Source organism: Mytilus edulis, chromosome 1 (assembly GCF_963676685.1).
Source record: "Mytilus edulis chromosome 1, xbMytEdul2.2, whole genome shotgun sequence".
Taxonomy (NCBI): Eukaryota; Metazoa; Mollusca; class Bivalvia; order Mytilida; family Mytilidae; genus Mytilus; species Mytilus edulis.
The window spans coordinates 92479318-92502890 of NC_092344.1; the positions used below are offsets into that span (position 1 = coordinate 92479318).

General features: G+C 31.6%; 1 protein-coding gene across 1 annotated transcript in view; it reads right to left on the reverse strand.

The window, feature by feature from the left end:
• Nucleotides 1-581: 581 nt before the first annotated feature.
• The window catches only part of LOC139495377 (uncharacterized), a 32754-nt gene continuing 9762 nt past the window's right edge, over nucleotides 582-23573 (reverse strand). The window contains exons 3-16 of the mRNA XM_071283685.1: nucleotides 21036-21122; nucleotides 20347-20461; nucleotides 19480-19652; nucleotides 17695-17834; nucleotides 16589-16742; nucleotides 16172-16263; nucleotides 15599-15806; nucleotides 14901-15040; nucleotides 12901-13069; nucleotides 10094-10240; nucleotides 6797-6946; nucleotides 3590-3668; nucleotides 2324-2387; nucleotides 582-1710 (exon numbers count right to left, since the gene is read on the reverse strand). Coding sequence (XP_071139786.1) covers nucleotides 1489-1710; nucleotides 2324-2387; nucleotides 3590-3668; nucleotides 6797-6946; nucleotides 10094-10240; nucleotides 12901-13069; nucleotides 14901-15040; nucleotides 15599-15806; nucleotides 16172-16263; nucleotides 16589-16742; nucleotides 17695-17834; nucleotides 19480-19652; nucleotides 20347-20461; nucleotides 21036-21108 — 1926 coding nt within the window. The 5' untranslated portion in view covers nucleotides 21109-21122 and the 3' untranslated portion in view covers nucleotides 582-1488. The remainder of the gene's footprint in view (nucleotides 1711-2323; nucleotides 2388-3589; nucleotides 3669-6796; nucleotides 6947-10093; nucleotides 10241-12900; nucleotides 13070-14900; nucleotides 15041-15598; nucleotides 15807-16171; nucleotides 16264-16588; nucleotides 16743-17694; nucleotides 17835-19479; nucleotides 19653-20346; nucleotides 20462-21035; nucleotides 21123-23573) is intronic.

The following is a 23573-nucleotide window of genomic DNA, read 5'->3' on the forward strand; positions in this document are numbered from 1 at the left end:
GTGAATCTTGGGCAAAAAAGTAATCTGGTTCAATCGAGGAGGATTAAAATGAAAAAATCAGAGCTGTCAATTTCAATAATGTTCTATATAACTTACGTCTATTGGTTTGTTAGTATCGTTGAACAAATCTTAAGACTATGTTTTTTTCTTTCATTGTCGATTATTTTCCTCAGTAGAAAAGAGTACGAATTATCTTCATGATTTTAATAATTAACCATACTTGTATGTGTTCAGTGGTATTACACTCCGCACCATCATTTTATGATATGTATATGGATGTTCAGCTGTGGTGTGTGATAAAATTTCTCTCCGGGACAATCTGTATCAATATGTCAGGACGTGTCAGTCCAACTTACTTACTTTTACATAAAATTGTGAAATAAAGGCAACAGTAGTATACCGCTGTTTGAAATTCATAAATCGATTGAGGAAAAAACAAATCCGGGTTACAAACTAAAACTGAGGGAAACATATCAAATATAAGAGGAGAACAACGACACAACAGAAACACAGCACTAAAATGTAAAAAGTTGAGTATGGACATATATTCGTAAATGGACTTTTTTTTAATAAACACGGAGTTGAAATAAATTGTTTAATTCAAAATACTTTACAACAAAACGTCTATACACAAATACAGAAAATATCGAATGGTAAACACTTGTGTTGAAACCCCACCTTAATCTTTAAAAAAAATCTCTCTCTTTAAAATAACACAATATATTTTTTTAAATTCTTTTGCTGAATCGTCGTTAGATGATCCGTAATGTATAAGATTTAGCAGTTGGATGTTTTTCTTATGTTCTTCAGGGTATGATTTTGTTGAATATATGAATTTAGTAGATGTTTCTACATTGTTACAATAAAAAGTATTTCATTTGTTGTTGGTAAATACCTTTAAATGGAAATGAAATTCACAATTGGTGAATTTATGATGGGGTAATCTCAATGATTTGTCATTTAATAGTGTGTACAATGCTTGTTGGAAATTACTATACTGACTGTCTGCAATTAAAGTTACATGTTAGTAAGTGTAAAAAATGCAATACGTTTGCATATGCACACAGAGCTTACATCAATGACATTGAATTAACTCACAATATTTTGACAATAGATCAGGACGAATACAAATGCATAGTGACATTAATTGTAGTAAATTTAAAACAATTTCAATCATGCCGACTGTAAATTAAAGAATAACCCACTTATTCTTCGTTGCTCTGATTATTCATTGTTAATTGTGACCTTGCTTGGTTCTAAACTATACCACCCATTTCCCAAAGACACCATTCAATTTATTGTAATTGGTTTCCCGTCTTTAAGAACTTTTAGACATTCTGTATGGAAATGTTGGAAAAATCATTCAATCTCCATATCTCTCAAATGATAACGTATTCTGCATTGGATCCAATCACAGAATATTGCGTGGATTATTGGACATCATTCCGTCCAGCGTAATTAGTGCAAAATAAATCCATAATTCTGCTGTCAGGTATTTAAAAGTGGTAACGCAGAATCGACGTTTTGAAGCAGATTGGAATTTCCTTTTGATGACGCCATACCAGAATCCCCGCGTGCGCTAGATGAAGTTTCCCCAGATGGTAAATGCATACTTGAATCTTTATTCAACAGCAGACAAAAATCTCCGGTTGAAGATGGAAGGTTACGGTATCTTTGAGTTAAGCTATCAGTATTTTGATTTGAATTATTCTAAAGAAAAATTAAAAAAAATCATAAATATGGATAAAGCATAAACAAATAAAAAATTGTTTTTCTGGTTTTTTTTTCTTTCTTGAAATTCATGGTAACCAAGTTCATATAAATTTCGTTCTAAAATATCAAAATTATACTGCTATATTGCAACGCTGTCCAGTTCTAAACACTACATGCCTACACTGTGGAAGTGTGTATGCATTTAAAATAAAACTGATATGCAATCACATGTTTTCGTTGAGTGTGTTCAGTTCCTTAGTTTAAAAAAGGGTAAGTAAACATTTGTGCCCATATATGTATTGAACGTAGGAGATATAATAATCCTTTGAACAAGTTAAAGTAGTCCACACCTTTGTGTTAATATATAAATAACACATGAAAAGCCAAGGTTGGCAATGCTTTTTCGAGGGGAACCACAATCTGCTCTATCATTTTCTCAGCTATGTGTTATCTAACTTATTGTTCTGAATATTCAATCATTTTTTTTCTTTTACAGATGAATTTTATTTAAAGTATTATCTATATAGTATTGTTATGATGATTGGTGTATCTTTTTTGTCTGTAGATAACTATATTTATGTTCAGATAAAATAAAATATTAAATATTTACGTTGATATGTGGTGTTTCTATTATGAATGGTCGTTTTATTGTCTTTATTGTCCTTCTAACTTTCCTGCAGAAGATAAAACAGGTTTAAAATTATAATATTCGCCTTCAACTAAATAGAAGAAATGTACCTTAAATGGATTTACATTCCATTTTTCTTTTCAAATTTTCATGTAGAGAAATTCCAATTTTCCTTTGAATATCAATCAAATCCCATTTTACACTAAAAATAAAATATATAAAATCTTCCACGAAAGATCCATGTTTTTACTTGCTTGCTTTTAAATTAATAAACACTATATTTCCGTTAATATTTTCTAATTCTATAACTAATGTGTACAGTTATGCTACGAATTTCTAACTCTTGCAAAACTGCTAGCATTAAACAAAAAAAATATATCTAAAATAAGATTCCGGTTGTACTAAGAAAACTAGGACAAATTATTTATTTTCACACATGCAAAACAAAATATGTTTTATATATGAACTTTTTTTTCCTCTGTAGCTATGTACTAGTTTATGAGAACAAAGTCAGTCATTCATTCATAAAACAGAAATATTTAGAAACAGAAAAAATATTTAAATGTGCACCTTATGATCAGCATGACTTTATCAAATGACAATACTAATACTGAAAATCCATGCTAAAGATAAGTCGCAGGAACGCGATGTCGCGGGTGAGTTTTATTAAAAAAGATATTTAGAAAAAAACATTAGTGAAAATCTGACATTTTCGTAACTGTTAAATTTCAACGATGCAAGTTCTACAACTCGAGAAAAATCGGAATGAAAAAATGTTCCCAGTTAAAAAAAAAAAGCAGGTTAATTCATTGCTTGTGATTTGTAGTTCACAAATCCTGAAGAATTCGATGAAAACGTAACGGGATAACACAACATATAAGAAACTTCTCTCATATTTTAATACTAAAGGTCCAATAACTCCTTGCCAGAAATCATGAAGATAAGTTTAATATTCTCAGTTCAAAATTTGTGTTAAAACTTTATGATAACCATTTGTCAATATGTTTAATTATATAATACAAAGAACATTTGGAGGTAGGATGGAGCCATTCGAAATCAAGTTATTACTATTTAATAATTTAAAAAAAAAACCAGGTGAATTCAATCTGGACACATAAATGCATAAAATTAATGTTTGAGGTCATTATATGATTATATGACGCAATAATAATGTTGAAATTGACGTGTTTGAAAAAAAAAAGAATATCAATCACAAAGTATCAAAATGAGTTCTACTAATTACATTACCTCACTATCATACAACATCCAAATATAGCTAAAAAGCAGAACACAGCTCCAACTGATAATAAAGCTGGTACTAATACCCCTGCAATAGACAAGTTTTATGTATACTTTATATCATTTCTGTTATTTACACTGTGATCTAATATAGATGCAATGTCATTAATCTACCAACTACTTCAGAGTTGAAGAGACATTAATATTCATCCTAATACCTGGTCTGTTTTAGAGGACAGCTGTGGTGAATGAAGCCGTTTGTTACCTGCAAAAGCTTCTCACAGTATCAGTGTACTAGGTAACTTTATTCGTACAATACCGCAAATGTATTAGTTCATACTTTCTACATTCTACTGTCACGGGACATATAAATAAAATTCTTTATCAAATAAGAAAATCTCATTAGTATTGTTGAAAAACAATAGTGTTGACAATCCGGGCATCTTAACTGAATTGATTTAATCTATGCAATTCTTGATTTAGGACCGAAGTGAAAATGTATGTTATACATGGTTGTGTGTATAATTGGTCATCTGTTGCATTAAATATGTTGCTCCCCAGAATAGTGTTCCTAACTGTATTTTGCAAAACCTTTTGAAACGTTGGGTCGTCGATGCACTTAAAATTTTTACTGAATTTGGCCTTTACATTTCATTCGAGAGTCACAGGTGAATATTTTTGACGAAACGCGCATTATGCGTAAACAACTATAAACCTGGTATATTTGATTATTTTTTTGTCTCCATTTTACATGTAAAAAATGACAGCAATACGTTGTATAGATAAAAACGAAACTTTGTAAGAGTAATTACTTGTATGATGCCATCATACAAGTTATTACTTGTACAAATATAATTGTACGAGTAATTCCCTGTACAGTTTTTGTTGAGAAAAAGATAATTACTTGTACAACTCGCTATCTTTTAGTTTTATTTATTTCTTCCTTCTATCTGCTTTTTAAGTAATAACTTCAGCAAACATGACACTTTGAGCATATTGGGTTGAACAACTAGGTGCCACTAAAATACGGACTACTGGTGCAAAGTGACAAAGTCATTGAAAGGAATAAATAAAATGAAACTCTTCTTCCAATTACTTTGATTCATTATTTTTTCAATGGAGGGAAATATTCAATTGTTCTCTGACAGTTGATTTTTAATTATAATTAATTATTTACTTGTTTTTTTTTTGTTTTTTTTTATGAAATTGCACAATTCTTAATCATTCAGACCAGTGTCAGTTGTTCTCATGAGTTCATGAAATCATCAAACTCTTTATGTCAGCGTTCTATATTTTTATGGACACGTGACTTTGAGGTGGAAGTGGTCTATCATACATAAATGAAAGTTCTAGCCAAAGAAGAAATTCCCTTCAACTAACATCATGCAGGATATGTGGAGCTCCAAAAAGTAAAAACAATGTCAGTGAGTTGGTAAGCCACTTCTGTCTTTTACGGGCGCAGTCCACAGAATTTGGTACAATGTTCCTGATAGTACATGATCAACATGGTATACCTGACAGTAACACCTTTGACTTTGACTTGACCACAAGCATTAAAGACTGTAGTAATGATATGAGGAGCGGCCTTTTTCAAAATATTCACACATATGAGTGAAAATCCGGATAATTTCTCAGCTTATATTGGCAAATTGTGTTTTTTTTAAATCCTTATAATTATTATTTGTAAGCCTCCATGGTCAATTTTAACTTCAGAGTGTGCTGTTCTAGTCAGAGGGTAAAGTTGATCAACTTTACAATAATAAATTATTTCGTCTCCTTTGCAAATGAGTTTATTAATTTAATTCCTGCTGCATTCAAAACATCATGATGCGACGAATGGCTTTGGGACGACTATGCATTAAAAAGGGCGAAGTCAGTAGTTACTGTCCCCTTTCGTATTTGAAACTCAAAACAGATAAACATTGGAATTAAAAGCTACAGTTACAATTTACTTATCTTATTTAACACTTACCTTATACTTCATGGTATTTATATGTTACATTTTATTAAAGTTACAGTGAGTTTAATCATTTGTTAACTAGACATCTCTTGATTTTATGATATGATCTGTATGGCACAGACAAATAAAGGAGGACTCGTCCAGGGTTGAAACACCATCGTTACTAGGTAATACAGGGTAATGGTATTGTCCAATAGTGGTATATCCCAATCATCCAAGGGTCTATAATCAGCCGTCAGCAGTCAGTCAGGGTCGGTGTTACGATCAGATCACACGTATAAATGATATAAATACCTGCTTATTGTATGTTCCAAACATTGGATTCACTTCTCAAGTCTTTCCAATAACTGAAACTTAGTAGAAGAATTATCTAAAGCTAAAAATGAGCTGCATCGAGAAAAGCGGAAGAGCTATAGAGCTAGATGAGCTTCGTTGATAAAGATAAAGATATAGGGGAAAGAGCAATAATGTTGCAAGCCGGTTGAGCTATCTATTTGAGATAGAAATATTGTGAGCCAGTAGAGCTACAGCCCTAGTGAGTATGTTGAGCTAGGAGCTACAGAGCTAGTGAGCAAGTGTATCTTGCTATTTATTTGACACATAGAGTCAGTAAGCCAGTTGGGCTGAATAATAATTGAGCTGGAAGAGATATATGAGCCAAGAGAGTTAAAGAGGAATTATAAACAAAAGAAAATATATACACAAGTCTCAGATCTCAGGAATCAACTCGGGTACGGACCCAGACACGTTACAATGCCATCTTAATAATTATTTTTGAAGTGCTGTCTTTTTAGAACTTAACTTGCCTCTCTTTACATTACTTAAAGTATCTCTTTCTCTTTCACTAGTGAATACTGAATTATTAGAAGATTTTACTTGATGTTTTCCATGTTTATCCTTTAAAACCCTACTAAACTGTACAAATTGGCTACCATATTTATCAAATAAAAATTTCAAAATGTTTCAAGTTTATACTGATGCACTTACAATGTATACTAAATCATTTGTTTAAAGGGAAAGTTTTGTTGTAGTCAGGAAATAGGCCAAGGTTAAATAATGATTTGTACAAGTTATTATCTTTTTCTAAATAAAAATTGGACAAGTAATTACTTGTACAATTGTATTTGTACAAGTAATAACTTGTATGATGGCATCATACAAGTAATATCCTGTACTAAATAATAACATACACACGACATATATCAATGTGTATCGCGAACTTTCAAGATGAAGAAATATATAGTATGTAAATTTACTTTTATTGCTAGATATTTGTATACATTCCTCTGTTGATGATCTTCTATCTGTATCCTTCCAATTTGGAAAAACTCTGACACACACATTATCTTTTGTTGTTTTAATGAAAGCATGCTCGGTTGTACCAGCCACTTTAACTTCTGTATAATCTAGGAAAAAGGTTTAAACGCAAGAAGTTAATACATAGATATAGGAAGATGAGACACTTCAGCATCCAAGTCACAAGTTATTTGTAAAAGTACAGGCAATGGTTGATTTCAAAGTATAAACCTTTTGAAATTGAAGAATAGTCATATTTGATTAATTCTATGAATAACCAGTCAATTTCGTAGAATTATGAAAGGTTGAAGAGTTATACAATATTACGGATGATGTCCCAACTTTAAAGATCAGAAGTAATATTCTAAATCATGGAGACTGAAACCGATAATATTCAAATGTCTGACTGTGCTACGTATTCATATAATATAAATCATTTGGATAAGATGATTAATAGTATTTGTAAGTTGAAATATAATTTTCTTATTTTCCTGTTGACCTTAGCAATAATGGTAAACAAAATTCATAATGCATTTGCTAGACAATATGTCAAAGTAACTAACATATGAATATTAACAATGAGTGCAAGTTCTTCAACTTTGTATTTATTTGGCTTTTTAACTATTTCGATCTGAGCGTCACTGATGAGTCTTATGTAGACGAAACGCGCGTCTGGCGTATAAAATTATAATCCTGGTACTTTTGATAACTATATAATTACCATCTTACGAACACTTTAATTTTGAATGTTTTAAATACAAGGATGAAAATGTATATCATATCAAACCAGAAAAATAATTGCCAAACAACAAAACATTGTTTCTTTCCTTTTGGTATAAAAATTAAAAAAAAGGACGACAAAAATGTCCCGTCTTTAGTGTGCTATAAACAGTTTCGTACTAAAAACTAGGGGTATTTCCCCAGTGAGATTTACATACTGATGGAATTCCCTGCTATTTATATACCACTAAATGAAAAAGTTGATTGTTTTTTATGTTCAATGTGAAAAACATATATTGAAGTTCAATTAAAATGCCACTTTTGTCAAGATTTAAAAAAAAAAATGTTTTTGTGACTTCCTACTATATGGGAGGCAACTCCATAAACAGCTGATTTTCACCTGTTGCAAAAAGCACTTTGATTTGTCAGGTAACATAGCTCCTTTCGGAGCAGGCGAACGTAGGCTGAAACTACATTTTCTTAAATCAGCCGGATAAGCTCTTCGAAATGCATATTATAAGAAATCTCAAATATATGCACAGGTTACCGATCCGTGTGTCCAAAGGTGGTCTGTTTTTAAGGTTTTTTAGGGGGGAAATGCCTAATTTCCAGCTGATAACTTGTACCAATTTGCATGTTTAAACAAGAGATGTTGGATTTTTTTTTTATTTATTCAGAAAGTTCATAGAATTATCTTTCCATTGATGTATAGATATCTATATATCAATGAATATCTGACTTCTGCATGATGGGTCAACTATTACATGCCCTGTTACAGAATGACGTCACGTAAAAAACTGTTGATTGCACCCTTAAAGGGACAAATATAAAATATAGTGATGTTTTAGCATAGAAATATGTTAGCGAATGGAGTAAAATAATTCCGAAAAACATTGTACGGCATGTATACATTAATTTAAAAGCATCGGTTTGGTATATTTAATGCAAATATTACAGATTTGTACATAGCAACCAGATATAAGAAAACCAGAGTCTGTGCGAATATTGAAGTTTTTTCAATTTTTGCGACGTCATGATATTTTTATTCAATCTCTCATATATTTGGAACCAAAAGTTGCATATGAAAAGTGTAGATTTTTTCTACTTTGACCTTTACTCCTGATCAGTGTAACATAAATTTTTATTCATTATAATATATATTTGGTACTTTTTGTAGTCAAAAAGGTACACATGCCATTCCTAAGAAAAACACTATTTCAATATTTTCTCAACTCAGCTATAACTTAGTTCATATAGTACTAGGGACAAAATATATTTAAAGTAACTTTATTCATGCCTATTTCATAGTTTTTATTCTATTTATTCAAAAGAAACCCAATTTTATGATTTATTTTCTTTGTAAAACTGATGAAAATGTGATACAGGAAATGTTTGGAATTTGCCAGTTTAACTGTTTGCCACTGGCCAATATGCCACTACTGCGCGACATAAAAAAAGAGCTGTAGCTTCACTATTCGTGGTCACAATCCTTAAAGTAAGACATCATTTTACTCGATATAGTGTACAGATTGAGAAAAGCTAGAAAATATAATATTTCGCATACAAAGTTTTGCCTTAAGGGTGCTATAAACAGTTTCGTACTAAAAACTAGGGGTATTTCCCCAGTGAGATTTACATACTGATGGAATTCCCTGCTATTTATATACCACTAAATGAAAAAGTTGATTGTTTTTTATGTTCAATGTGAAAAACATATATTGAAGTTCAATTAAAATGCCACTTTTGTCAAGATTTAAAAAAAAAAATGTTTTTGTGACTTTCTACTATATGGGAGGCAACTCCATAAACAGCTGATTTTCACCTGTTGCAAAAAGCACTTTGGTTTGTCAGGTAACATAGCTCCTTTCGGAGCAGGCGAACGTAGGCTGAAACTACATTTTCTTAAATCAGCCGGATAAGCTCTTCGAAATGCATATTATAAGAAATCTCAAAAATATGCACAGGTTACCGATCTGTGTGTCCAAAGGTTTTTTAGGGGGAAAATGCCTAATTTCCAGCTGATAACTTGTACCAATTTGCATGTTTAAACAAGAGATGTTGGATTTTTTTTTATTTATTCAGAAAGTTCATAGAATTATCTTTCCATTGATGTATAGATATCTATATATCAATGAATATCTGACTTCTGCATGATGGGTCAACTATTACATGCCCTGTTACAGAATGACGTCACGTAAAAAACTGTTGATTGCACCCTTATACTGTATCACTTTATAGAACCCTTAAATATAAGAAGAAAATATAGTCTGGTCGTAAAGATGTACGACATCATTCTTTCAACAGTAAGAGATAGCCTTCAGAAATAATATGATCACGTATATTTTCGAAATAAGAGGTTTTTTACTCCAAAAAAATATTACCTATGCTGAATTTGTTAAACAAAGAATTTGTGGTTATTGTCTGTTGTTTTGATTTTTGTCTTAGTTCAATCTAATCGTGAGACTTGAACATCGATATACTACTTTTGTCTAAATGATCGTTCTGACGATCCTTATTTATTTAGTACTGATACCAACCTTCACATCCTTTTCCTTCACAAAACTGAATATTATAAAAATCGATCAACTGTTTGACCTTTTCGAAATTACACTTTGGTAATCGCCATTTTACAAGGACGCCATCTTCTTTTGGATACAGTGTAACTTTTAACTGCAAATTAAATTCTGAAATGAAAAAAAAATAATATAATAATATTTATGGTAATGATGTCTCTTCAATGATGCTCAATTATCCATAAAAGCGCTTCGGACGCAAGAAATTTTTAAACTTGTTGTTTTTAATTTTTTTGTTTTTAATTTTTTTGTTTTTTTTTTTTTAAATCTTTTTTACAAAATAAAATCGAGAATTGAATGCGTTCATAACGACTTATTAACTTTTTTCCCTTCTATAACGCTATGCATTTTCTGAATAGTTGTACTATATTACATTTATATATATTATACTTCACGTTAAAATGCAAGAATTTTATTGGCCCATACGATTGAGACAATTTACTCTATCCCATATGACTGAGCGGATGACATGTTTTTAATGTCATCCTCTCGCGCAGACCGATCAAAATTCGATAATTTAAAGGACAATAATTGAATCTACAGACAATGCTCAAGTTCCACGTTTTGGCTCAGAAATTATTCATAGGCTCAATTTTTTTTATTATTAAAAAACACCTAACTTCACTTATGTTGATTTTTTAAACGTTGTTATGTACGTGACGTCATAGGAAAATACTTTAAATTCAAAATTCAACAGCAAAAGACAATTATGATAGGACATTCAGTATAATAAATTAAATAACAAATAGCTGAGAGATTGATAGAACAGATCGAAAAAAGCATTGTCAACCTTGGCTTCGCCGCTTTACTATTTTGACCTGAGCGTCACTGATAAGTATTATTTTGACGAAACACGCGTCTGGCGTATCAATTTAAAAGTCTGGTACCTTTGATAACTATAAGCATGTCGAAATGTTTTATTGTATTGTTTATTTGTGCATATCTCTGTCCTGAATGTTCATTTATTTGTACTGTAGTCCTGACATGTAATGTTGTCATTTTAATGCTATATTTAACATTGCCATAAAAGCGCGAGATTTGGCTAGCCACAAAACCATGTTCATCCCACCATTTTTTCTTGAAATGACTTGAAAGTCAGGAAAATGGCAGGTGTTATCTTGTAGTTCGTTTCTCTGTGTGTTGCATTGTCGTTTGTTTTTTTGTTACACTTCAGTGTTTCTGTTGTTTCGTTGTTTTCCCTTATACCTTACAGCGGGATATGTTCGTGGGGTGTAAATTTTCGCTTATTTTCGCCGTTTTTGGCACAACTTTTTTGATCTTTTGGTCCTTGATGCTGTTCGACTTTGTGCTTGTTTCGGCTTTCAAACTTTTGTATCTGGGCGTCACTAGTAGATCTTGTGTGGACAAAATGCACTTCTGGCGTATTAAAATTATGAAATTGTTGCCTTTTGTTGGCTGTTGTTCGTGTGTTTCTTTGTCAATTGTGTTCTCCAATTTATTTATATTGTAGTCCTGTGGTGTTGAGTTGTCATTTTAATGTTATATTTCACAGAGGGAGGTTTGGCATACCACAAAACCAAGTTCAACCCACCATTGTTTCCTTTAAAAATGTCCTGTACCAAGTCAGGAATATGGCAATTGTTATATTATAGTTCGTTTCTGTGTGTGTTATATTTTAACGTTGCGTCGTTTGTTTTCTCTTATTTTTTAGTGTAAATTCACATTGCGATAAGACGTGTCACGGTACTTGTCTATCCCAAATTAATGTATTTGGTTTTGATGTTATATTTGTTATTCTCATGGGATTTTGTCTGATGCTTGGTCCGTTTCTGTGTGTGTTATATTGTAGTGTTGTGTCGTTGTTCTCCTCTTATATTTAATGCGTTTCCCTCAGTTTTAGTTTGTTACCCCGATTTTGTTTTTTGTCCATGGATTTATGAGTTTGAACAGCGGTATACTACTGGTGCCTTTATTGAACAAAATCGCCAAATTAAATTCCGAAAAATTTAAAAGTGTACATGCAAAGGTATTGATAAAAGTTTTGAATCCGCCAAAACTAAAACGGGCAAAATATTTCGTTTACCTTATTCAAGGAAAATCGCAAAATTTTACACCCGCGAAAATAACCCGCTATACGGTAGTTGGTGTGTTTACCTCAGTTTTAGTTTGTAACCCGGATTTGTTTTCTCTCAATGGATTTATGACTTTCAAACAGCGATATACTACTGTTGTCTTTACTTGACCATGTTTTCTCGGGGTTACAATCTGCTCTATCACCCTCTCAGCTATGAAACGTAATAACCTTCACTGTTCTTAACAAACAAACAAGTTTTATAGTTATTGTATATCATGACTTTCAATTTATTTTCTCTAATTTCTTTTTAACATTGCTAACTGACGATATGTCCTTTTTTTTTTATCTTTCATACCTTTTGGTCTTGGCCCTATCTTATATTGGATTTCAAGAAAGACTTAACGCACATTGAAATCATAACTAATACCTAGGGGGTCGGTACGATACTGATGGACTTTCAGTAAATTAGGGTTCCATCCTACCAGTAGCTAGTGCTTTGGTAATTGCAGCACAATTTAATTCATATATCTAGCTATAAATATTAAGTTAACTAATTATGTAATTGTACTAACTCTACGGTTGGCACTGCACTGTCACGTTACCCTAGTGTGGTATTTTATGTTTGGCTAATAATTGCTTTATTTGTTCCGTGTATAGTTTCTTTCAGTATGCAGTTGATTACATATTTCAACTGTTTATGATTTGAACTTGTCGAGTAATCCCCTTGATGTCTTACCTTTATTAACATCGATAAAACAGTCTGACCATTTAAAGCCTGAAGACATATTGTTCCTTGACGTATACGATACACCAAATAAATATGTGGAGGAATTTGTAAGGGGTCCTGGTAAGGCAGAATAACTATGTCCATCTGCTGAGCTTATTTCTATAGAATTCGGAGTATCCTACAAAACAATAAAGGTTAATGAGTTCCTATTCAGAATTTTCATTGATATAACGAGCTTGTTCCTTTTGCTAAATTTTTTATATTTGTATAACTCGTTCAATATGATCATGTCCGCAGTGACGTTTAAGATTCTTAATATGTTTTGATTTTCAAATACTTCATTCGTGAGCATCACTGAAGACACTTTTGTCGAAATGCGCATCTGGTACAGTAAACCTGGTACCGTTAATGTTATTACTATGTATTGTCGGTTAATTTTAACATGTAGTCATGCTTTTTATACATGCAGCTTAGGGCGTCCTTCTTATTTAATCCGTTAGAGTTGTTTAAATTGATACATTAGTTTTGGAGAACATGGTTTGTCTATTACTTTAGAATGGGTTTTTACAAGCTTTCTGTAACTTCAGGTACTCTTAGATTTGTATTTTGTGTCTTTTTGTCTGTACATTAGTTATGAGTACCATATACCAATCTGATAAAGTAATGCCAATTAAACTCATAATTTTGTACGTCAATCTATCATGTGGTCTTTTAACCCGCCCATCTTTTATTTGTCTAGACAAAAGACATATCAAAGATCCAGCCTTATACTAGTTATTACCCATGTCAAAAGGCTGTAATTGTCAATGGTTGTTGTCTGTAATAATTGTTTATGGTATTTGCGATTGTTTCAGGTGTTGAAATTCTGTTGATTGTTTTCATCAAATCGGTTAACCTATACTGAAGAAACTGTTGAAATGCGATGACCGCAAGTTAGGTTTTGCTCATTGTCGAAGGCCTTACTGTGACCTGTAGTTGTTTATATCCTGGTGTCACGATGATAAATGTATCGAAGACAATGATAACCTTCTTTCTATATTAACAGTGATATAAGACCATAAAAACATCTCTAGCAGGGTGTTGAGGAATAAAGACTAAAGTCGAAACTACACAAGTTTTAATATCACCATCAAGAAACTGTCTGTGTCTCAACAAATCACAACTATTATGATTTCATGGTCTTAGATCTAAAAAATTTACAAGTTTCAAACATCGGAATACTAGTATTACCACTTTCTTATTTGACTCACCTGATCTACTTCCTTTTTTAGTTTACCAATCCTATCACTTTTCGTTAATTACCTTGATTTGTCTCATGAATTGACTAATGAAATCTTAACATTGATAAAATACTTGTGTCTGAATTTAAAAGGACATTTGTTATGCCAAAACTGAGATCTTCAAACAGATCAACTCCTTCCTTCATCACACCTAAACTTAGATCGGCTCTACATTTTAGGCATTTGCGATTGTTTCAGGTGTTGAAATTCTGTTGATTGTTTTCATCAAATCGGTTAACCTATACTGAAGAAACTGTTGAAATGCGATGACCGCAAGTTAAAATTTGGTATTCAATACTGTTCGTCCACCTGACGGTTATCATATTTTCTCACCCTCTTTCCCTAATTTGAACTATGTATTTAATTAATCTTTCTTTCGTAGAGACATTATCACTAGCAGGTTACGTTTCTTCTAAATAGTTTTTATTATTGGAACTTCCGACTCGTTTGTTAGTAAATGTGCGACTCCATATCCAATGAATGAAGAAAACAGTTTTAGAGATTCCAGTGCAGATAAAGGGTTTGTATACTCATTGTGTCATAAATGTGTAAAGATAAGTGGGTTTTTTTTCTTCATTTTCTTCAACATATAAAGTAGTTCGTAGATTTAAATGGATTGTTCGTCGGTACCTGACATTACTGTTAACTTTTTATTTAGTTTGTCAAACGTACATAAACCTAAATATATATTATATTTTAGAGCTGTATAACATAAGATAAACTATAAACCTTGCATATATCCCAGAAAGCCTGTTCACACCAAAATAAAGTGTACGATGAAATATCTATTGTCTCTGCAGACTTCCAATACAACTTTATTTGTGATTCCATGTCTTTGACAGCAACTAATTCTTCAACAAATGCAATATCTACAACAGAGTAATTGTTCTATGTTAATTAAAATGTTTGTGTTAAAATTGCCTTTTTTTTATTTGAAGAAAATAAAAAGAGAAAATGGAATAAAAGTTTTGGCTGATACTGACAAAAAACTTAACTCATATCATCTTGTAAATAACCAAACGTATTGAAATGAAAACATTAATAGAAGAGGTCAATTCAAAAAGACAGGACAAAAAGTCAATAATCAATCAAGTAAGATTCGGACTCAGAAAAGTGTATTCTAGATTTAATCAACTATAGCTCAAGTAAAAGAAAATGTATCTTTAATGTAATGTGAAGCGCAATCTCAGACTATTATACTAAACTTATATTCATTAATCAACATATCTATGTTTGAACTAATTTGCATTGTCGTTTGTCTCAGTCGTTTGTATGTTTATGCTGAAATTCAGTGTTTCTGTTGTTTCGTTGCTTTCCTCTTACAGTTGATGTGTTTCCCTGGGTTTTAGTTTTTAACCCGGATTTGTTTTCTCTCAATCGATTTATGACTTTTGAACAGCGATATTCTACTGTTGCTTTATATTTACCTTTATATGATGGTATTTGAACAGACTCCAAGGTGGAATTTCCGATTTCGTTGTATGAGTAAAGGAACGCTTGATACTTCACTGTAGTATCGACGTTAAATGTAGAGTAAAACTTTCCACTACTGTGGAGTAAAGTTATCCCGTTTGTTGACATGAAATATACGCCATATTGTATTGTATCGCCATTCCACCTGGACTTTTCAATTTGCTGTAAGAAGTTTAAACAAAATGGTTGTTATGAATGTAATACTTTTGTTTTATGTAAAAAGTAAAATTACAAAAATACTGAACTCCGATGAAAATTCAAAACGGAAAGTCCTTCATCAAACGGCAAAATCAAAAGCTCAAACTCATCAAACAAATGGACAGCAACTGTCATATGCCTAGCTTGGTGCAGGCATTTTCTTTAAATAGAAAATGGTGGATTAAATGCAAACAGACAGATAACTATATCTCTATACAAAGCAGTTAAGGAGTATATGCAAGTTATCTTATTTTCAACTCTATAAAATATACCGTAAAGACTAAATACAGTATATGTATTTTCTGAAGAACATTTTTTCAATCATTTACCTTCCAGAAGATCGTGACATCGGCTGATGAATTCTTCGATGGTTGTATCCAGGAATATCCTCCAATATGTGTACTTGGTGGAGATTCTGGAACTAGTCACAAGACATATGTGAATATATTAACAAAGAATACTATAAATGAACAAGTTATGATAATATCAGGAATTATGAGTATTTGATTTTAAATATCTTCCTCCCTGTATTTATTAACATACTGTTATTGTTTACAGCAAAATTAATGAAATGATATTTTTGTTCTACACAGAAACAACTGTTGTCGGATTATTTATTTCTACTCTTTTTAATACAGTTTTTTACATGATTTTTGTCACTTTTTGATACAACTATGAGTCTATGATTTTTGTTACTGAAAATCCGAAAGACTCAATATATTTCAGTGCATGTAATAAAAGTATACCTGTTTTGTTAGTTCTGACTGTTGTCTTGACTTTTTTACTCCAACGCCCCTTTCTTTCAGGTTTACATGTCACCTGTATTTCGTATCTCGTGTATGGTTTTAGATGACATATTTCACTGCGGACTTCGCCTTTTTCGGAGCAAAGGGTGAGTATCTAAAATAATTAGAAGGTTTAATGATGTTACTATATGTTCTTACTATATATTTAAGGGCAGCAATTATAATAAAAATAAGCTCATTCTATCTTTGCATTTGACGCATTTTCTGTCTATTCATCAATGAATTTGCCTCGAAGCATATTTTTTGTTTTAATGTGAGTATAATTACATCGCGAGATTAGTTTTAGCAAATACTAAGTGTTTGGCTAAGAAAATATGTTTTTTTCGAGAAGTAAAAACTGAAAATAAGTAACAAATCATTTTCACACAAATTGATGTTTATGACTTACGAAATATTGTTTAAAATTTTAACTCATTTCTATCACTTTTAAAAATAATGATAATGTTTAAAAACCGCATTTGGTGCGTTTCTTTTGGGTTTTTTTTAGCATAAAAAAAAACTTGGAACAACGGTTCGCTTAAAACAATTTCGACGACGAACTTTCAAAATTTGTTTATACAATTATATGAAGCCAAATTCTTGCAAAGTAAAATAATAATATAAAGTTTATATTTTATAGAAAAAAGAAATTGGTATATTGACAATACGAAAGCTATCCAACTGAAATGGATTAAAGCAATTATGGGTCAACAAGAAGTTGATATTTCCAGACATGGTTAAATCATATGTTAATTCAGTTTTAGTCCAAAATATGCATGAATATTTTTGAGCTTTAACAATAATCAATCACTTAAGAAATCATACACAAACTAAAAAAAAATCTGTTATGTTTAAAAGTGCTAATTAGCAATTAATAGTTATCTTTCAAAATCATACTGATGTAACACTAGTATTAAAAATCAGTGATTTAGCTATCTCGAAAAAGTCTGCTCTTTTAATTTTGTCATTTGATAAATAATTTTCCGTTTTGAATTTTCCCTGGAGTTCGGTAGTTTTGCTATATACTTTTCCCCACTTTTATGAACGTAGAAGAAAGCAGTAAGTACCTTGGTTTGCAGTGCTCTTTCCGGCTTGTATATAACCTTAAAAGTCTTATTGTGCACATGATCTGAATGTTTCCATTCAAGTAACACGCATGACCAATTTTTCGCCATTGCAAACAGTCTATTAACAGGATCTGGGTATACTACGAACAGAAGAAAGAATCATTTTGCAATTCATTTGTAGAAATATAAAGTAACTCTTATAACAAATAATAATAAAAGATCAAAAATTCTGTCTGATATGATGATTATGATAATTGTCATTAAAACCACATTATAAAAAATTCTTCATTTCTCACACGTAATTATGTCATTTAGCAGTATTTGTAACATTGCCATATAAGCGGGAGGTTTGACTAGCCAGAAAATCAGTTTAAACCCATCATTTTCCCTTTAAATGTCTTGCACCAGATCATAAATACGGTAGTAGTTATCAAATAGTCCGTTCCTGTATATATAAAAAAAGAAGATGTGGTATGATTGCCAATGAGACAACTATCCACAAAAGACCAAAATGACACAGACATTAACAACTATAGGTCACCATACGGCCTTCAACAATGAGAAAAGCCCATACCGCATAGTCAGCTATAATAGGCCCCGATAAGACAATGTAAAACAATTCAAACGAGAAAACTAACGGCCTTATTTATGTAAAAAAATGAACCAAAAACAAATATGTAACACATAAACATGAATAATGTGGCGGGGTTAAACATGTTAGCGGGATCCCAACCCTCCCCCTAACCTGGGACAGTGGTATAACAGTACAACATAAGAACGAACTATAAAAATCAGTTGAAAAAGGCTTAACTCACCAGATGGACAAAAATACAAGTAGACGTGGCCGGGTACTTATACATCCCGACACAAAAAGACGCAATGAACAGATCTGAGAGTACTCGCAGCTAGTTCAAAGCCACTAACAACTAATAAAAAATCATGCATCTAAGACTAAACAAACAATCCGTACACATCCAACATCCAATGGATTTAGCGTAAAGACGTCATAAACAGCCAGAGAAAAACATGACCTTGTGCAATGCCAAGTTACAGGTATCGACAGATTGTAGATCCATAAATATATATATGTATATTACATACTAGTAATATTTAGTTAGCTTTTAATTTACTGATAACAAAATCAATATTTATACCAATAAAAACAATATTCAATGATCTTACTACAGTGTTGAATAGGTAACCTTTTAGAATAAGTTTATTTAAAAGAGCGACAAGTTTACATGGATCATATTTAAATTTTCGGGCACGGTTAACAACATTTCCGTAAAAATGAGGATGTGCTGTGTTGGTTTTTGTTTTTGTTGCAATTCAGTGTTTCTGCTGTTACGTTGTTTTTCTCTTTCATGTGTTTCTCTCGGTTTTGGTTCGTGACCCGTATTTGTTTTCGTTTGATCAATTTATGACTATTGAACAACGGTACATGACTGTTGCCTTTATTTTTCTGTTGTTCCGACGTTTCATCTTATAAAGGATGTGTTTCCCTCGGTTTTAGTGTGTAACACGAATTTGTTTTCGCTTAATCGATTTATGATTATTGAACAACGGTATACTACTCTTGCATTTATTTATTCATATCCATACATAAAGAAGCAAAGTTGCCACTCATTGTGGAGGACAAACTTTTTCAATATTAACAACAATATAAATATGAACGTGTGTGTCAATTGAGAAGAGTGTATGATAGGATTTGAACCTTACAAAAGAAGTCCTCTTTACAACACAGAGAGTGTTGCTTATTCAGGCAACAAATGTATAAATCCTTACCCGACTCATTCCATCTTACGAGGAAGAAGTTGTGTAAGTTATTGTTAATAGTGACGCTGATGTTATGTTTTCTCTCTATGTCAATATTATGGTCATTTATGCTCCATTCACATGATGTATTGTTGGTAAGTTCAGGGCAATAGTACCACTTTGGAAATGGAACTATGGGTTGCCTGAAAGAATCCGAAAATAAATTATTGACTCTATACATAATATTTGAAAATATTTTCTGAATAAATCGCCATCTGGTGGTCAAATGGATAAAAGTATAAATAGCAAATAAAACACGAAAATGTTATGGTAATACATGATAATTCGAACTGTACAGTGACAATTCATGCTAAGGAATTCTCGACTTTACAACACAACTTGGTTATATCGAAAATCGAAATTTCAATGTCGTAGGAAACAATAAGAAAAACACAAAATATATATCGAATAAAAAAATGTTACTTTGCTATTCCAGTCTTGTCAAAGATCAAAGAGAAGTTTACATGAAGAAGTTTTAATCTAAGAATATAAAATTTCAATATGAATATATTGATATCTATTAAAATATGTCTTTTTAATTATGTCAGTGCTGAAACATGATTTATATGTTTCTGGTGACTAGTTGTGTCATTTGCTATCGCACCAGTAAACATTACTTTAATACGTTCCCATTTCCATCCGTTTCAAACAATAATGGTTTCCAATTGAATTCGCATTCTGCACAAGCATCAATATACGAAGTTAGTTTATCAAAAGTCAGTTACAGTATACTCAAGTCCAGTTATTTTGGACAAACCAAACAAACATAGAAGTAAAAATAACCGCACTGTTATTAACACCAAAAAAAAAAAGATAATAGGTATAAAGTAATATTACCAATAAACCTTGACAGTCTTTATGTCAATACTATCTGTAATATTCCATGTACAGATAACTCTCTCCCAGTTGTACACAACGCAGGAAAAATCTTTAACGTAGCTCACATTATTATCTGAAATAAAATTAAAAGAATAAAAACGAATGTAAATAAAAGCTGCAATATGTAACAAAACCTGTTGAACTGGTTGACTGTCGTGAGCAAATCTTCAAGGTGGATATTATTATCATGGTGTATTTTTTGGTTTTCAAAATTGTGGTATTGTCCTAAATTCAAATATCACACGGCGAAGCTGAAGAAGAAAACCGGTCTTGGCTATGTTGTTGAAACCTAAAAGGTGCTACAAACGTTGATGTTTATATTATTATTATCATTATTATTACTTTCTTACTCATATATGTTACAATTGTCATCAGGAATATCTATATGTGTGTTTTGACCATTTTTTCATTTGGTACAAAAATAAACATTTTGATATAATGTAGAATAGTTATCAAATGTACCAGGATTATAATTTAGTACGCCAGACGCGCGTTTCGTCTACATAAGACTCATCAGTGACGCTCATATCAAAATATTTATAAAGCCAAACAATTACAAAGTTGAAGAGCATTGAGGATTCAAAATTCCAAAAAGTTCTGCCAAATACGGCTAAGGAAATCTATGCCTGAAATAAGAAAATCTATACCTTGAATGTGCGTGAAAACCAATCCTAATGCTCCAAGTACAACAGCTGAATGATACCATGACCACTGTATCATAGTATTTCCAGTTACTGCAAGAATAAGATTTAATGTTAAGTAAAAGCTCTAAAAATGCCGCAAAATTGATTGTTTGGTATTAAACGCCACTTCCAACACACTAGTGTGCTATTTCGTGGCGGTCAGTTTTAATTAGTAAGGAAAGCTGGGGTTCCAGAAAAAAAAGACCTTCAGTAGGAAAACTAATAAGTCTAGTCAATTACAATTAGAGTCAAGCTTCGTGCGGGATTCGGACTCACAGCCTCAATACAGTATTTCGACTACTTACACTTAGTAACGTCAATTACATAGTTACGCCATAACTCTTGATTTTAAACAACAAAGTAACGTTTAGTTGTCATACAGACAACATTAAATATGTGTGCCCTTTCAAAAGAAATTCAAGGCATGATAATTTGTTTAAGTGATTGGGTTTTTAAAAAATACGTTTAAAGAATGATTGCAAAATGAGTGCAATGTTTATGATTTTGTCATTCGTTTGATTTGTTTTGTTATGTGGTTTTTATCTGCCAAATGGTTAATAGAGAATTGGTAAAATAATGGCATAAATATTCAAAACGTTCAAATATGGCTACTATTTTTTGTAAAATGACTTTGTAATACCATCCCCTAATTTCCACAGAGAATTGTCAAACCAATTTAACAATTAGTCAACCAAACATGTAACAATCTAATTATGCTAGGTAAACACTATAAATTTATTGAAAATGAAAGTTGATCTTGTTATTTAGTTCCATTAACAAAAAGAAAAAAAAACTGTTTGTAAAATAAAAAAATGCACGATTTCGTTTCTTTATTTATGTAAAATTTTCTTAACCGTGTTTCTCTTTATTTTTCTTCACAAAAATCGTTATGATAGTTTCAATTCCTAATTAGAATTGTCTATCGATTATTAACAGAAATCTCGTTATTAACTGCGGTGGAAAATAATGAATGCAATCTTTTTAATGTTTGTTTCGTTCATTTAAACTATATTTCATTTTTGTCTATGACTCTTGATGCTGTGCTTTTTTTCAGGGAAATCTTCATGATCTGCTTTATAATTATAAAATAAAATACTAAGATTAACAAGATAAACAGTTACACCACGATATCATGATGCACCAACATATAAAAAAAAATATGACATTAGTGTTAAAAAAGCTTGATCTGAAGATCTACTGGAAGCTTTTCTTCTAGCCCATTTGAAAAGAGCAAGGCGTTATTTTCTTGTGTTTAGTGCACCAAACACACAGAAAATAACGTCTTCCAGTAAATCTTTCCATAAAGCTTAGTATAGTTACATGGTAATGTCTACAAGAGGTTTACTTAAATTTAAATACAGAGCAAGAGTTTTAAAAATAAAAGTAAAAATAATTGGTCAAGCTAAAAAATATAAACAGCTTAACTTAACTATAAGTAAGATATGTTGGTTTTTTTATCCAAAATATTGTATTCATAATCTAACCTGTTATTTGATGTTTATAATTCATTTCTATCAATTTTTTAAAATTGTAAACAAATGTTCTTGATTTCCTTTGGAATTTCAACCAAAGATGAAGAACTGGATCAGCCATCACTGTATTGGATACCTAAACTACATAAGTGTCCTTACAAACAACGGTATATTGCTGGGTCTTCCAAGTGCTCCACGAAACCTCTTTCTAAATTATTAACATCTAATTTATCAGCAATCAAAGACGGGCTTCAAAGTTATTGTGAAACTGCCTATTCTAGAGGGGGCGTGAATCAGATGTGGATACTTAAAAATTCCAAAGATCTTTTAGAGTACATACAATCTAACTCTCTTTCATCTTGTAACAGTATTAAAACATTTGACTTTTCTACTCTGTACACTAGTATTCCACATTCCAAACTAAAAGACAAATTGAAAGAGTTGGTATTGCTTTGCTTCGTAAAAAAGAATGGCCAACGTAGATACAAGTATCTTGTCTTAGGGAGGGATAAATCCTACTTTGTAAAGGATCACTCTGATTCGAACAAAAAATTCTCTGAAACTGATATTATCAAGATGTTTGATTTCTTGATTGACAACATATTTGTTACGTTCGGAGGACGTGTTTTTCAACAGACTGTCGGCATTCCAATGGGAACAAACTGTGCCCCTCTACTTGCCGACTTGTTTCTTTATTATTATGAGGCTGACTTCATGCAGGAACTTCTTAGGAAGAAAGATAAGAAGTTAGCACTATCCTTTAACTCTACGTTTCGCTATATAGATGATGTTCTTTCACTAAATAATTCAAAATTTGGTGACTATGTGGAACGCATCTATCCAATCGAGCTAGAGATAAAGGATACTACAGATACAGTTAAGTCGGCCTCATATCTTGACTTACATCTAGAAATTGACAATGAGGGTCGGTTGAAAACAAAACTTTACGACAAAAGAGATGATTTCAGCTTTCCAATTGTGAACTTTCCATTTCTAAGTAGCAACATTCCAGCAGCACCTGCATACGGGG